Below are 14,063 nucleotides of genomic sequence, written 5' to 3'. Positions count from 1 at the left end.
TCTTGGCATCCTGAAGTGCTTTCCTCCATGATAACCATGCAGGAGTGGAGTGGAGGAGACAGGAATCTGTGCACCAGGGACAAAAGCTTAGAGCTTTCCTCTCCTCCTGTTCTAGGTGTGAGTCCCTCATTGGTGATAGAAGCAGGTCAAGTGTTAGGTTGCAGTCATTTCAGGGCCTAGAGATTGAGAGAACAATAGTCCTGAGGAAGAGGTACTGACAAGAGAATAGCCTCCTAAGCTGTCCTCTTCCTTGGTCCCGTTAGGAGAGAGCACCTCCCTCACCCTTCTCTAACGTCCCTTCGATCAGTTCTGCCGCCTCAAGTCTTTGCTTCTGGTGGCCCCAGCTCGGAGCAAGGCCGGGGACCCATTGAGCATCTCTCTGCAACTCCCTCTTGGTAGTAGCGTGGGGTGGGGTGGAGTGGGCGGAGGACAGGCTGAAATTGGAGATGAAGGGGCATGAAATTGAGAGCTGAGCTCACCCGTGGCCTAAGTCCCCTGTCTCTGACCTGGGGTCAGCCCTACCCCGGATATCTGGGGAGCTGGGGCTGAGCCTGGGGGCGCCACTGCCTCTGTTCCTTTAAGGAGCCGCTGTTTAGCATTCCTGCCGCTGCCGCTGCCGCTGCCTGACTCTGCACGCTGATTGGCTGGAATCAACTGAGAACAGAGCCAGGGAGAGATGCTCTTGACTCCACTCAGATCCATCCTGGGGACCAGTGCAGGAGCGGTCCTCGCAGCACCCAGCTTCTGCCCAGGCTCCCGCTTCTTCTTTGCCGCTGGGCCTCGGCCCAGGAGCCACGACGGGCGACACGGAGCCGCCAGTGCTGGAGGGGGAGCCGTGGGTGCGGGGCAGCGTGGGGGCAGAGGCCCCGGGACGCCCGCCCGGCCCCAGGCCCCGCTCCGCCCGGGCGCCCCAACGGGTGCCCCCCCCTTCCTGGTCCGAGCAGTGTGAGTGTGCCCGGGAGCCCGGCGGTGGCAGCGGCGGCGGCGTGGAAACCGGCGTGGGCTGGGGGGTCCGAGCCGCGGGGGGCAGTGCCATGCACAAGCACCAGCACTGCTGTAAGTGCCCCGAGTGCTACGAGGTGACCCGCCTGGCCGCCCTGCGGCGCCTCGAGCCTCCCAGCTACGGGGACTGGCAGGTACCCGACCCCTACGGGCCAGGTGGGGGCAATGGAGCCAGTGCCGGTTATGGGGGCTACAGCTCGCAGACCCTGCCCTCGCAGGCGGGGGCCACCCCAACCCCCCGCACCAAGGCCAAGCTCATCCCCACCGGCCGGGATGTGGGACCAGTGCCCCCTAAGCCAGTCCCGGGCAAGAGTACCCCCAAACTCAACGGCAGCGGCCCCAGCTGGTGGCCAGAGTGCACCTGTACAGGCCGGGATTGGTATGAGCAGGTATGGACCGGCGGGGGGAGGGCGGAGGGGGGCAACCCAGGGGGGCTGGGGAATGGGGGGCCTAGAGGCCTGGAGTGCAGCAGGGGTTCCTGGGGCTCCAAGCCAGCAGACCCTGAGCCCTAGCACTGCAGCTGGCCCAAGAGAGATGGTTGAAAATGTATGCTTCTCTGTGTGTGTCTGTTTGGGGGTCTCCATTTGGAGGGGATTGGGAGGAGCTGTGTGTCAGGAGGTGAAGGTATGGCAGAGGGGTACATTTTCCTGTGTGGGGGGATTGGGTTCTTCTCGGTGTGGGGGTTGAGCAGTGTCTCTGTATCTGACAGGGGGCGGGAGGTTCTGCGGGGGCTGTGTGTGGTGTGTGTCTCCACAGGAGGGGAGGAGGGGGCATGGTGCTCTGCGTAACGGGGACATGTGTGTGTGTGTGTGTGTGTATGTATGTTGAGGTGTGTAGAGAAAGGCAGTGGAGTGCCTATGAATCTATGTTGAGGAGCCCATGTGCCCAGCTCACCAAGCTTCATCCCCTGATGCCATGAGTCCCTTTCCATCCCTTTGTGTGTGAATGTGCACATGGACATGTGGGGATGTCTCTCTGAATGTGGAGGTGTCTCTGTAGATGAAGCTGCAGGTTTGGCTGTGTTTGCCTGTATGTGTGTATGGCCACATGTATATGTGTGTGAGCATGTGGCTGCAAGTGTGTGCATGTGTGTGCCTCTATGTGTGTGTGTGCATGTGCAGTGTCCCTGGTGAGAGGCGCTTGACAGGCAAGGGAGGGAGGGGGAGGAGGCAAGAGACACGTCCCAAGCAAGGCTGAGAGGCTGCTGAGAAGGATGGACTCTTTTGTCCAAGCAGCTCTGAAGTGTGTGTGTGCTGAGGGGGGAGCTGAAGCAATCTTCCTCGCCCCAGAACAGGCATGGTGCCTGGAGCCAGGCAAGGGGCAGCTGCTCTGGTTCAAGGACTGGCCCCCGTGGGGCATGTCCCCCTGGGGTACCTCTAGATGTGGGAAAACTTAGCCCCCCAGCCCTGACTTGGCACAGCTTGGGAACCCCTGGGTGCTGGGCACAACTCCGGCTTCTACTCCCAGCCTAAACTGCCAGCTTAGAAAATGGAAGGAGCATCTGTGGGAGAAGCAGCAAAATGGAGGCTGGGCCGGCAGAGCCAGGTCCCTGGCATGCATGGCGGAGGGCCTGTCTGGTTATTCAGCTCTGCAGCCCCCAGGGTAGGGAGAGGGGAGGAGGAGGCTTTGCTGGGGAGGGCAGGTGCTGGCTGCCCCAAGCTGGTGACCGTTCTGGCCACCTCTGTCCCCCTCTGGGGATCGGATGGGCTCTCACTCAGAAGCAAGCATGGAGACTTCCTGGGGAAAGGAGTCCTCAGTTCTGCCCTTCTGCCTGTTCACACCGACTGTTTCCTGTGTCCCTTGCCTTGGCCCCTTGCCCTCTCCAGTGGGTTCCCCTCTCTCCTTTCCCCCTCCACCCTGGGGCCCTACCCTTGTGAACACTGTCGTGTGCTTGTCTGGCTCAACTGGGAGATAAATGCCAGTCCCAAGGCTAGGTGGGCCAGTTGGTCAAGGTTTCTTTGCCAGGACTGATCCCTGGATGGCTCCTGGCCCTGGGAATGGGTTCCCTGAAGGGGACAATGCGAGACTGGAGCGTGGAAGCCAGGAGCTGCTGGGTCTTGCCGGAGCTGGGCTTGAAGCATGGCTCTCACATGTGGGCACACATGGTATACCAGATGCATAAAAGAGCTGCATGGAGATCCTTTTGCCTGTGTGTCTGTTGCATGGTACTTCAGGCAGCTGTGTTGCTCTCAGGGCTCTTAAGAGCCATTAGTTCTTCCTCCTGGGATCAGGGACAAGAGTAGGGCTGCAGCAAGAATCTTCCCACCAGCTCCTAGGGCTGCAGGGCAAAAAGTCCTGAAGCCAGGCTCAGGAAAGGTGGAGGCATGATTAGCCAGTCCTGTCCTCCTCTCTGCTTTTCAAAGCCAGAGCTGTGGGGTGAAGGCAGAAGCGGGGAAGCAGAGCAGGGCATGCAGAGGAATCTTCATCCTGGGTCTGCAGCTTCCCTCTTCAGAGGAGGAGACAGGGTCAGGAAAGGGGCCTCACAGCCAAAGATGGGGGAGGGGCACCAGGTTCTCTGGAGAGACAGGCAAGAGGGCTCCTCCATTTGTGGGGATGAGAGTGAGAGCCAGGGAGCAGGTGCTACTTGTCTGTCCAGAATCACATTTTCACTTGACAGTGGCCACAAGTTTGTCCCACGTGGGAGGCTACTTCTGTGGGTTGGTCAGACCAACTCTGTGTTTCCATCCCCTTCCCTTGCTTCTCCTCCCATGACTACTGTATGTTGAAGGCCATGGACTCTGCTGCCGGTTAGTCTGTGGGTCATCAGCTTCTTCCTAATGGGGAACCTTGCCCACTCTGCTCCTGTTCCGCCCTTAGCTTTGCCCTGACTCCTGACCAGATCCGTTTCTGCTGAGAAACACAAAGGGTTCAGGATCAAAAGCCCCTGGATAGAAAATGGATTAAGACTTTGACTCCTTCTGCCCATTGGAGGAATTGGGTTCTTGGGGACACAGAAGGAGAGGCAGAATGAAGATTCATGAGGTATTCTGAGGGGGCAGATTTTCTTTTGCCCATGAGCTTTAATGGGCAAGGCAATTGACTGGCCAGAACATCAACGGCCTCGGCAAGCTTGCTTTACTCAAAAGAGCACCTGGAGATCCAGGTTCTAGCCCCTGCTCTGCCATTAACTCCCAATGTGCCCTTAGGCACAATCTGTGTCCTCTTTGGTCCTCAGTGTCACTGTCTGTCACATGGGAGAGGTTGAACAAGATGGTGGCTGCTGCCTTTCCAGCTCCGACATGGTGGGAGTCTGTGATCCCCAAGTCAGGGAGACCTGCTGTTCAGAGAGGAGCAGGTTCCCGTCCAGGCGTGGATGCTGTGTGTGGCATGGTTTGCCTGTCATGGTCCATTTCTGCCATCCCCCTCAGGCTAGCCCTGCATCCCTCCTAGTGAACCCTAAGGCCCTGGAGCCCAGCCTCTTGGTGAATGCACCATTGACTGGCTCAGTCCCAGACAATTGATCTGGGCTAAGTGAGCAGCTGGATTTGGCCTGATGTGGCTGGAAGCAAGGGGAGGGGAGCCTCCTCGGGGTCAGCCTGTCCCTTCTGTGGTCAAGAGGTGTCCCAGGGTCAATTTGGGCTTCCCTACTCTGCAGGGAGTAGGAGGACAAGAAGGTTGACCAGCGGGCAGATGGTTGGGGTGGGGAGGGTTAGGCAGGAGGCACTTAGGGTCCTGCCTGTGTCTTTCCCCAGGTGAATGGCAGTGATGGCATGTTCAAGTATGAGGAGATAGTCCTTGAGCGGGTGAGTCTGGCAGTGGGGCAGGATGAAATGGGAGGGGAGGGTTAGAACCAGGTGGGGGGTTCCTGAACCTTGGTCTCAAGACTCATGGGGGACCTGCATTGAGAGGATGGGGAAACGGCCCTCAGAGGCTGCATCACTACATCAATCAATCAACTGACCGTGTGTGCTAAGTTGCTTTGGTCATGTCCGACTCTGTGCGACCCTATGAACTGTAGCCCACCAGGCTCCTCTGTCCACGGGATTCTCCAGGCAAGAATACTGGAGTGGGTTGCCATGCCCTTCTCCAGGGGATCTTCCCAACCCAGGGATCGAACCCAGATCTCTTATGTCTCCTGCATTGGCAGGTGGGTTCTTTACCTCTAGCGCCACCTGGGAAGCCAAATCAACCAACTAACAAATATTAATTGACCTTGCTTGCTGAGGCCTGGGGAATTGGGGAGGGGATGGCTTCGCTGAGGCCTCCACACCAGAATGGTCAGCACAGGGTGGGAATCTGCCAGATTTGTGACGAATGTGCCCCAGCCTGCCATGGCCCTTTCTGAGGCCTGGAGAAGCTGCTCTGGGGAGGGGCAGGGGTAGATGGGGCCCCAGAAACCCCCCCTTATGCCTTCTCTTTGAGCAGACCGTGCCTCTCCACTTCCTTCTGCAGGGAAATTCTGGCCTGGGCTTCAGCATTGCAGGTGGCATCGACAACCCCCATGTCCCCGATGACCCTGGAATCTTTATTACCAAGATTATCCCTGGTGGAGCAGCTGCCATGGATGGGAGGCTGGGGTGAGGTGGTCTAGAAGCAGGGCCAGGGGTTGCAGGGACAGTATGGAGGTGAGGGGGGGGGAGGGCCGCCTGACAGGATGACCCTTCCATTAGATCTGAGAGGGGGAGGGGGAGAGGAGGGGAGGAGAGAGAAAGAGGATGAGGTGGAGGGAGGGTGGAGGAGTGGTGGCAGAGTGTCATGCCTCTTGGGCTTCCCCCGCAGGGTGAATGACTGTGTGCTGCGGGTGAATGAGGTGGACGTGTCGGAGGTGGTGCACAGCCGGGCCGTGGAGGCACTGAAGGAGGCTGGCCCTGTGGTGCGGTTGGTGGTACGGAGGCGACAGCCTCCACCAGAGACCATCATGGAGGTCAATCTGCTCAAGGGGCCCAAAGGTGCGGCCCTCTGGGTTCCCGTGCTCTGGCCTGAGGCCCCTGGTTGGCCCTATAGGAATTGGAAGGGAATCCCCTCACCCCTGCCTACCTCCCCAGTTCAGCTCACAGCCTTCTTTCTTGACCTCACATCTCACCCTTACTGACCACGGGATAACAGCTTAGTGTTTGGGATCCCTGGGGAAAGCTCCTATGGGGCTGGTGGCTTGGCTGAGCATGGGGGATCGGGGTTGGTCTTGACTGAGCGCTCTAACTTCTCCTTGTGTCACTCTCCCACTCTTTGCTGGCTTCCTCCCAGGTCTCGGTTTCAGCATTGCTGGGGGGATTGGCAACCAGCACATCCCAGGAGACAACAGCATCTACATCACCAAGATCATAGAGGGGGGTGCTGCTCAGAAGGATGGACGCCTACAGATCGGGGATCGGCTGCTGGCGGTGAGACAGCCTTCTCAGGGATGCCCAAATGGCGGGGTGGGGAGGTAGAGCTTTAGCAGCCTCTCCCTCCCGCTGAACCTCACTCCAGGACTGGGCATTATGGGAAATTTCAAGAGCATCATCTGAGGCGTGTGTCCCCAGATAGCAAGCCCCTAGTCCTCTTCATGGCTGGAACTCCCTCACCTGCCCACCGCTACCCATTGCTCCTCACAGCACTGTACTTGGGCCTCTGTCAGACAGAGCACCACTGAATTTCACCGAAAGAGGACTCCCCCCCCCCGGGATTCCCTGGGGGAGGCCCTCCCTTCTTCTCCCCAGTGCTAGCCCTAAGACTTCTTCCAGGTGAACAACACCAATCTGCAGGATGTGAGGCATGAGGAAGCTGTGGCCTCGCTGAAGAACACGTCTGATATGGTCTATCTGAAGGTGGCCAAGCCAGGCAGCCTCCACCTCAACGACATGTACGCACCCCCCGACTATGCCAGCAGTACGTACCCATCTGTCCTGTCCCTGGCCCGAAGCCCTACCCCCTGGTTTCTGGAGGGGAAGAAGTTTATACTCCTTGTTAAGAGAAAGAGAAGCGGTGGGGGGAGGGGTGGGCAGAAAATAAGACTAGTGCTGGGGAGAGCTGAGTGCAAATCCCAGCTGAGTCCCTTCTTCCTGGATGCCCTTGGAAAAGTCCCTTTCACCTGTCTTTAGTTTCCTCTCTGGCAAAAAGGAGCTAGTGATATATGTGCTGCCCTCCTCATAGGAGTGCTGCAAGGATCAAAAGAGATCATGGACGAGCAAGCCCTTGGAAAACTGTATTAGGCTATAGAGATGTGAGGGGTTATTATTAGTCACACCTCTAGTCATGCTTTTCTTTGTAGACTGCCTTGACTTTAGCTCTTTCTAAGACTCACAGGAGTGAGCTCAGGATTCAGAAAGGGACTGTGGAGGAGGAACCCTAGGGGGTGGAGTAGGGAGGAGAGGCCTGAGGAATCAGCATCCCTTGGTCTGGTTTTTTTTTGCATCTGAGGGAGTGGGGGCAGCCCGTGCTGGAGGGTGAAGGAGGTGGGGAGTGGTCTTGGAACTTCTCTCTCCCTTTCTCCATTCCAGCTTTTACTGCCTTGGCTGACAACCACATAAGCCATAACTCCAGCCTGGGTTATCTCGGGGCTGTGGAGAGCAAGGTCAGCTATCCTGCTCCTCCTCAGGTTCCCCCCGCCCGCTACTCTCCTATCCCCAGGCACATGCTGGCTGAGGAGGACTTCACCAGGTAATACACCCACCCCCAGCTTTTCATCCTATCTAGGGATGGGGAGGAGAGGAATCCTTTCTCATTGGCCACGGGACTTCTTGTAGTATGGCAAAGAAGAGGATAAAGCCCCGCTCGCTCCCGTCTTTGGGGTCTGAGGGCCCCTCTCAAGCCCTTGGGACTCTATGGAGGGACAGAGGCGGCTGCAGGAACAAGTTCTACCATCAGGGGGAGCGCCAAGTGTGTGGCCCCCTTTCGAAAGTGTGGAGAAAGGGTAGGATGGAGTGTTTAGGGGGCCGAGGGGGTGGAGGCTGCGGGGTTTCTTGCCCTGTGACGGTTACAGCCCCCTCTGTTGCAACCATTCCACGTTAGAGAAGAGAGCAGTTCGGCTGGTGGGGCTGGCGGGCCAGGTGGCCTCGCAGGGATCCGCCCCGCCCCACTCTGGCGGCTGCCGCGGAACTGGCCACCTTCGCGGAACTGGTCGGGCCGGCAGGGGTTCCGGGGGACAGGTTTCTGCGGGGTGGGGCCTGGGAGGCTGCCGTGGAGCCGGAAGGGTAGGCTGACGGAGCTGGGGGGTAGAGCTGGAGGAGCCATGGAGAGGACACGCAAGTTCTCAGGCTCCGGCTTGGCCCTGGGCTTGGGCTCAGCTTCAGCCTCGGCCTGGAGGAGGGCTTCACAGAGGTGGGCCTGGCCGCTCCGCTCCCTGCGGCCTGGAGGGGATGCCAGGTAGGAGGAGAGGAGGGCATCCGGGTCTCAGGGAGGGAGCCCCGCACCTGAGGCTGGGAACAAGAGAGGGAGAGCCTCGGACCTGGGGCTCCTCTGATGAGAGATGCTTAAAGTGAAGGCAGTGAGCCGGGCAAGTGTGCCAGGTTTGGTTGTGTGACTACGGAGGAGCTGCTGCTGCTCTCACTTGATGACACTGTGACCATTTATAGAGGGGTTCCTTAGACATGGTTAGTTGGCGTTTTCATGTACTCGGCTCCTCTCTTTGGTTAGGCTCCTAAGCTCCTTTTGGGGACCTGGGATTTCTTTATCTCTGTCTCCCACATAACCCAGCAAGGGTACATAGTGGTAGCTGGTGACTAAATCTGTTGTTGGAGAAAGTAGGAGGGGTCATAGCTGGTGGGTGGATTTTTGAGACTGTGGAGGAGCATGTGTAAAGTAAGTATGCACAGTTTGTGGGTGGTGAGTGCAGTCAACCCCAGGGCCATTCCAAAGCCCCTAACTGATTCCCCTTCTTGTGGCCCAGGGTCCACCACACCAGTTGGTAGGATAGGAGAATCTGGGGAGAAAGAGGACCAGTGAGTGGGCTCTGCGATATGGTCGCTAGAGCCCAGGGTAGGGGTTTGTTGACCTGAGAGAGTCAGGGACTGCCCACTGGGAAGTTCACTCCAAGCCCTCAGGAAGAAGGGAGGAAGAACAACTGAAACTTGGCACCTGGCAGCAAACAGCAGCCAAGCAGGTTTCAATAGAGAAAGGGAGCAACCGAGTATCATACCTAGGGACCTAAGTCCTTCTATAGACATGTGGGCCTTGTTCCAGGCTGGCCCTCACAGGGACGACAGTTTATACCTACTTTGTCCTGACTCTTCCACTCTTTTCCCACCAGGGAGCCCCGCAAGATCATCCTGCACAAGGGCTCCACAGGCCTGGGCTTCAACATTGTTGGGGGTGAGGATGGAGAAGGCATTTTTGTCTCCTTCATCCTGGCAGGAGGCCCAGCTGACCTGAGTGGGGAGCTGCGCAGGGGAGACCGGATCTTATCGGTGAGGAGACAAAGGCAAGGTGGGAGGATGGGAGCTGGACCACTCTAAAAGGGAGGAGGGAAGACCTCACTTTCTCCAAGGAATGTTTCTTGAAGTGGGGGAAAGCTAAGAGCTGGAGAAAACATATTCTCTTTATAGATATCCTTTGTGAGGGACAGGGACCAGACTTGTACTTAAAGAGGAAATGTATATCTCTTGGCTCTGAACCCTGGTTGACATTTGACCCCCACAAAGATAATTATTACACTAGTGGTGTAACCTTTAGGTTTCATCATAATAGGCAGGGATGGGCTACTGAGAAAGGCATCTGAGTAGGTTTAGGGATGGGTTATCCATCTCCCTCTCCTAACTGCTACAACAGAGAACTCCTTTCTTCCTTTTGAGGTGGCTCACAACACCTCTCTTTGGACAGGTCAATGGTGTGAACCTGAGGAATGCAACTCACGAGCAGGCTGCAGCTGCTCTGAAACGGGCTGGCCAGTCAGTCACCATTGTGGCCCAGTACAGACCTGAAGGTAGGAGAGGGAAGGTGGAACAAAGATGATTTGGGAAGATTAGACCTATTATTCATTGCTGGCTTTGCCGTCATAGGTAACAAAGCCACTTGACTAGTTCTCTTCTACCCTCACACAGTAACCTCTTCCTCTCCCCTTTTCTGGGTGGGTTGGAAGCATCTATTAAGATTGTGCTCAGAGCCTTGTGATTAGGGCTGCAGTGCAGCTGAAGGCCAGTAGTGGGCAGCAGCCTACGGGAGGAAGCACAGAGATTGGGGCGACTGGAAAAAGGGGAGGGGGAAGAGGGGGCAGAGGCGAAGAACATAACTGTACCCTGGAACAGAAGAGTAACTCTTGGCTAGAAGGACCCAAGGAAGAAAAGTACCAACTTCTCAAGAGAGCTTGGACCAGCCTCTGTGACCCCCACTTCTCCCCTCATCAGGGTGACCATGAAACACTCATAAACCCGCTGAAAAGGTGATGCTAGGTTCTCCGGGTTGGGACTTCGAAGTGGACATCCCCCTCCCCCTACGGGGGTTCTTTGTGTTCTCTGGGAGCTTGTCCCCCGGCCTGGGCGAATGGGCGGGGCCAGATATGCAAATGAAGACGTTTGATTGGCTGGGGCCAGCCAAGGCCCAGGTGCCGAGGTGAGCTGCGGGATGGCGCGCCCGAGCCAGCCCGCCGGCGGGGTGGCCATTGGCCGGCCGAGAGCGGCCTCCAGCCTCACGCCCCGCCCCCTGACCCAAGCGGAGGGCGGCGGGCGCCCCTCCTCCCCCCCTTCGCGCGCCTCAGGCGTCTCCTCCTCCTTTCTCTCCCCTCCCCCCTCCTCCTCTTCTTCCCCTCCTCCCGCGCGGGCCCCGCTTTGTGTCCGTGGTCTCCCGCGCGGGACGGAGGGGCCGGCGGGAGCTGGCGCTTTCTCAGCACTAGACCTGGACTCCGACCCGGCGCCAGGTGAGGTGGGGCGGACAGGGGTCAGGCCCCCTCACAGTCCCCCCTAGCCTCTCTACGGTTCTGTTCTCAGACTCTTTTCCCACACTGTGCCCCCAACTCTGCGCTCTCCCTGGAATCCCTGGGCCGCGTGTCCCCAGCTCCGCGCGGCGCGGGGCTTTGGAGCCCCTCCTGAGGGCCGGCCCCTCGCCGCCCCGCGGAGCGCCTCGCGCGGCTGAGCGTTCGCGCCACCGAGCCCCTGCGGGTCTCTACCTCTTGGCATCACCTCTCCCCACCCACGAACTCTGCCCTTTCTAGCCTAGGGCCTCTGTACGCCTCCCAGCCTCGTTCTTGCCAGCGGCTGCGCCCCTAATTCCCGTCCTCTGAGGAATTTTCTCCGTCTTCCCCTCCCCCACACCCGTTACTACCCTCCACCCCCGACCTGCCGACCTCTGGGAACCCCCGAGGTGGGCTTTGTATTCTCGCCCCAACCCACGCCCGCTTTTGCTTGCCAGCGTTTTCCGACTGTCGCCGACTCCTTTCGCCCCCCCTCCCCCTTGTCGGGCCGGTCTTTGTCCCTTAGGGCTGCAGTGCCTGAGCTCCTGGGACACCTAGGCCCCGATGGCCGGTCACTGAGATGGAGGCAGGGCCCTCCCCCGGGCAGGTGCTCTGTTCCTTGATGAGAATGGGCAGAGGCTGGCAGCTCTGCTGCAAAGCCGTGAGGGATGGAAAGCGCCTACCTTTGTCCTTTCCGCTGCCCCACCCCCACCCCTTGTTCAGCGCCTGCAGGCCAAGAAGAGAGGGGCCTGCCACCTTTTGCACTAGGCTCTTTTGATGGGGACAAGAGTAGGGAGGTGACTAACAGGAGAGCTTGTTGATCTGAGGTACTGGCAAAGAGGGATGCAAATGGACACCTTGAGTCATTTCTTTCCGTGTTGGGTGTCCAGCTTAATGACAAGAAACGCACATTAGGGTTATTGTTTCTATGATGCCTGCGTGTGCTGTTTGCTTCTCCGTGTAAACCTCACCATCTGATTTTTATTAGCAACCAATATTTATCCATTTCATGCCCACTGCTTAGGCAACCTAGGTTCTGCAAAGAAAATGGTTTCTCTTGTGTGTCTGTGTGGGTGTGTGGGTGTGTGTGTGTGTGAGAGAGAGAGAAATTGATGTGTTTTGGTTTTACTCACTGATACTGGACACAGGGAAACAATACTGTGAATTTGGTGGTAGTATGTTGGAAACTGGTAATACATGTTTCTGTGAGTTTTGTTGGGAGAATGTAATTGGTTTCCATAAGGAGCCGCAAGTTGTCCAGGCTGAAGGGATTCCTGCAGTGTTCGTTGCTCTCTGGGCATGTTTCTGAGCGTTTATGATGTTTGTCGAGGTGCTGTCTTATGTTAGGTTTCTCTACCATTTAAGAAACAAAGCCCTTCTTCTCCTAGGATTTAGTTGAACCACTGTTGTTAAGGCTCTGCCACCCCAATCTCACTTCTTTCCTTGGTTTGGAAAATCCATCAGGGCCTCAACATGCAAATGCTTTTTTTTTTCCCCATAAAAAAATGGACCCTTAGAAACAGGCCCAGAGGGACTATCAAGCATTCTGTGTTGGGCTCTGAATTTTCTTTGATAAAGTGATAGTTTTTAAGAATAAGGACTGCATGCTAATTATTTTATAATTATGTTAAATACTGTTCTTTGGAGGATTACCTCACATAGGCATTTACAAAATGAATAATCCAAATATATATTTGTTGGCTAAAATGGCAGAGACTTCCATGTTATTGGCCAAATAAGTGTTCATCATTTGTATCTTTTTCACAAGGAATGTGAAACACTGGAAAGGATCACGTTGTCCAACCCCTCACTGTGCAGATCAGAACAGAGACAGGAGAGCAGGGACATGACTTGCCTAAGGTCATGAACGGAATGTTGCTGAGGGTCAGCGATTAATATAATCCTAAAGTCCATCACTTGGGACAAATCGTGCTTGGGAATACCTGAGAAACCTGAGACCTTTTTGGAGCAGAGAAAAGGAACAGGGAAACTAATAGAAGAGAGACTGAGGGAAAGAAAAACGTATGTGTGGGGGAAGGTGCGAGCGATCTCTGTGGTGGCCCCTGAGGCACCATTGCTCAACCAGTGCAGCCTGTAGCTAGATATCCTTTAGAATGAGAACTTAAAAAATAGCTTTAACTAATTAGAAAAATCAGAGTAAGAACATTTTTTCTCCTTTTTTTAACAGCTTAATGGAGATATGATTCATATACCATACAATGCATCCATTTAAGTGTACAATTTAGTGGCTTTTAGTATATTCACAGAACTATGCATTCATCATCACAGTCAATTTTAGAACATTTTCATTACCCCTCTCTTTTGAATACATAGAGATGGTGCAAGCATTGTAAGGGTGATAAGTGTAGGACAGTTGCTTCCTGATGTATCTCATCTGGGCACTTAAGCTGGATGGCAGCTCTAACTTTGAAATAATCTGGTTGCTTAATGGGTTGAACCTATAATGAAGATAGGAACCTTGTCTGTCTATATAAACTTTGTATTATGCCTAGCATGGTTGCTTTACAAACATTTGTATGATGAAGCTTTGGAAAATACCAAAATGGAAATAGAAGTGCTAGATGATAAGGTACCACAGTGAGAGATGCTGTTTAATAGTTTCACTCTTGATTTCTCCCAACTGTTGTGGACACAGCAATCCTACCTATTTAGCTAAAAATAGCATGATGTTCTTGGGCATGTATAATCCTGCTTAAAATTCAAATTGAAAACTTAAACAACTGGCTCTTGGCAAAGGCTCCTTTCCAGTCTATTCTAAAATGAAAAATATTTTTCTGTGACTCGTGGAATTGCTCTACCAAGGGAAGGATGGGTTTCGTATTATAACATTTTGATTTTGAAACTATCAGCTCCTACATTTTCCTCTCTAGTTACTTTCTGTCATTCTGTTTATAAACTCAGATAGTATTTTTCTGGAAAGCCCTTTTGTTTTTAGCATAGAACCTGAACCCCAAATCAGGAGGAGAGCCAGAAATTGGTCACTAAGGTAGCTAAACTGGGAACTGATCCTTTGTGACTAGTCTTTTCGACTGGAATGTAAATCCAGACAGGCTGGGGCGGGGATACAGGGAATGAAAAAGAATTAAAGTTTTCCATACTTACTTTGAAGCGCTGAAGAAGCACACTTTTCACCATGGAAACACAGGTAAGGCCTGGAAGAGTTAAGGATCAGTGTTGATAATAACTTGTAAGCATAAAAGGGATGTTTTTCCCATAACATTGAAGTAACCATCATATC

The 14,063-nt window shown here is 55.1% G+C and overlaps 1 protein-coding gene across 6 annotated transcripts in view; it reads left to right on the top strand.

Moving 5' to 3' along the window:
• Positions 1–1,019: 1,019 nt before the first annotated feature.
• Positions 1,020–14,063, top strand: part of DLG3 (discs large MAGUK scaffold protein 3) — a 52,968-nt gene continuing 39,924 nt past the window's right edge. For 2 of the 6 annotated variants that reach the window (XM_081566326.1, XM_081566325.1), the window contains exons 1-10: positions 1,035–1,391; positions 4,371–4,424; positions 4,695–4,745; positions 5,395–5,519; positions 5,722–5,891; positions 6,187–6,323; positions 6,666–6,810; positions 7,422–7,581; positions 9,170–9,326; positions 9,739–9,841. In XM_081566326.1, the coding sequence (XP_081422452.1) occupies positions 1,035–1,391; positions 4,371–4,424; positions 4,695–4,745; positions 5,395–5,519; positions 5,722–5,891; positions 6,187–6,323; positions 6,666–6,810; positions 7,422–7,581; positions 9,170–9,326; positions 9,739–9,841 (1,459 nt within the window). Of the gene's footprint in view, positions 1,392–4,370; positions 4,425–4,694; positions 4,746–5,394; positions 5,520–5,721; positions 5,892–6,186; positions 6,324–6,665; positions 6,811–7,421; positions 7,582–8,102; positions 8,287–9,169; positions 9,327–9,738; positions 9,842–10,564; positions 10,772–14,063 lie in introns of those variants that run through there. The other 4 variants (XM_081566328.1, XM_081566327.1, XM_081566329.1 and 1 more) reach the window with 4 other exon arrangements.

The sequence above is a fragment of the Giraffa tippelskirchi genome, chromosome X (assembly GCF_054371585.1).
Source record: "Giraffa tippelskirchi isolate mGirTip1 chromosome X, T2T-mGirTip1v1.2.pri, whole genome shotgun sequence".
Classification (NCBI taxonomy): Eukaryota; Metazoa; Chordata; class Mammalia; order Artiodactyla; family Giraffidae; genus Giraffa; species Giraffa tippelskirchi.
The sequence above is the reverse complement of the archived record's forward strand: the minus strand, read 5'-3'. Positions and strand labels throughout refer to the sequence as shown.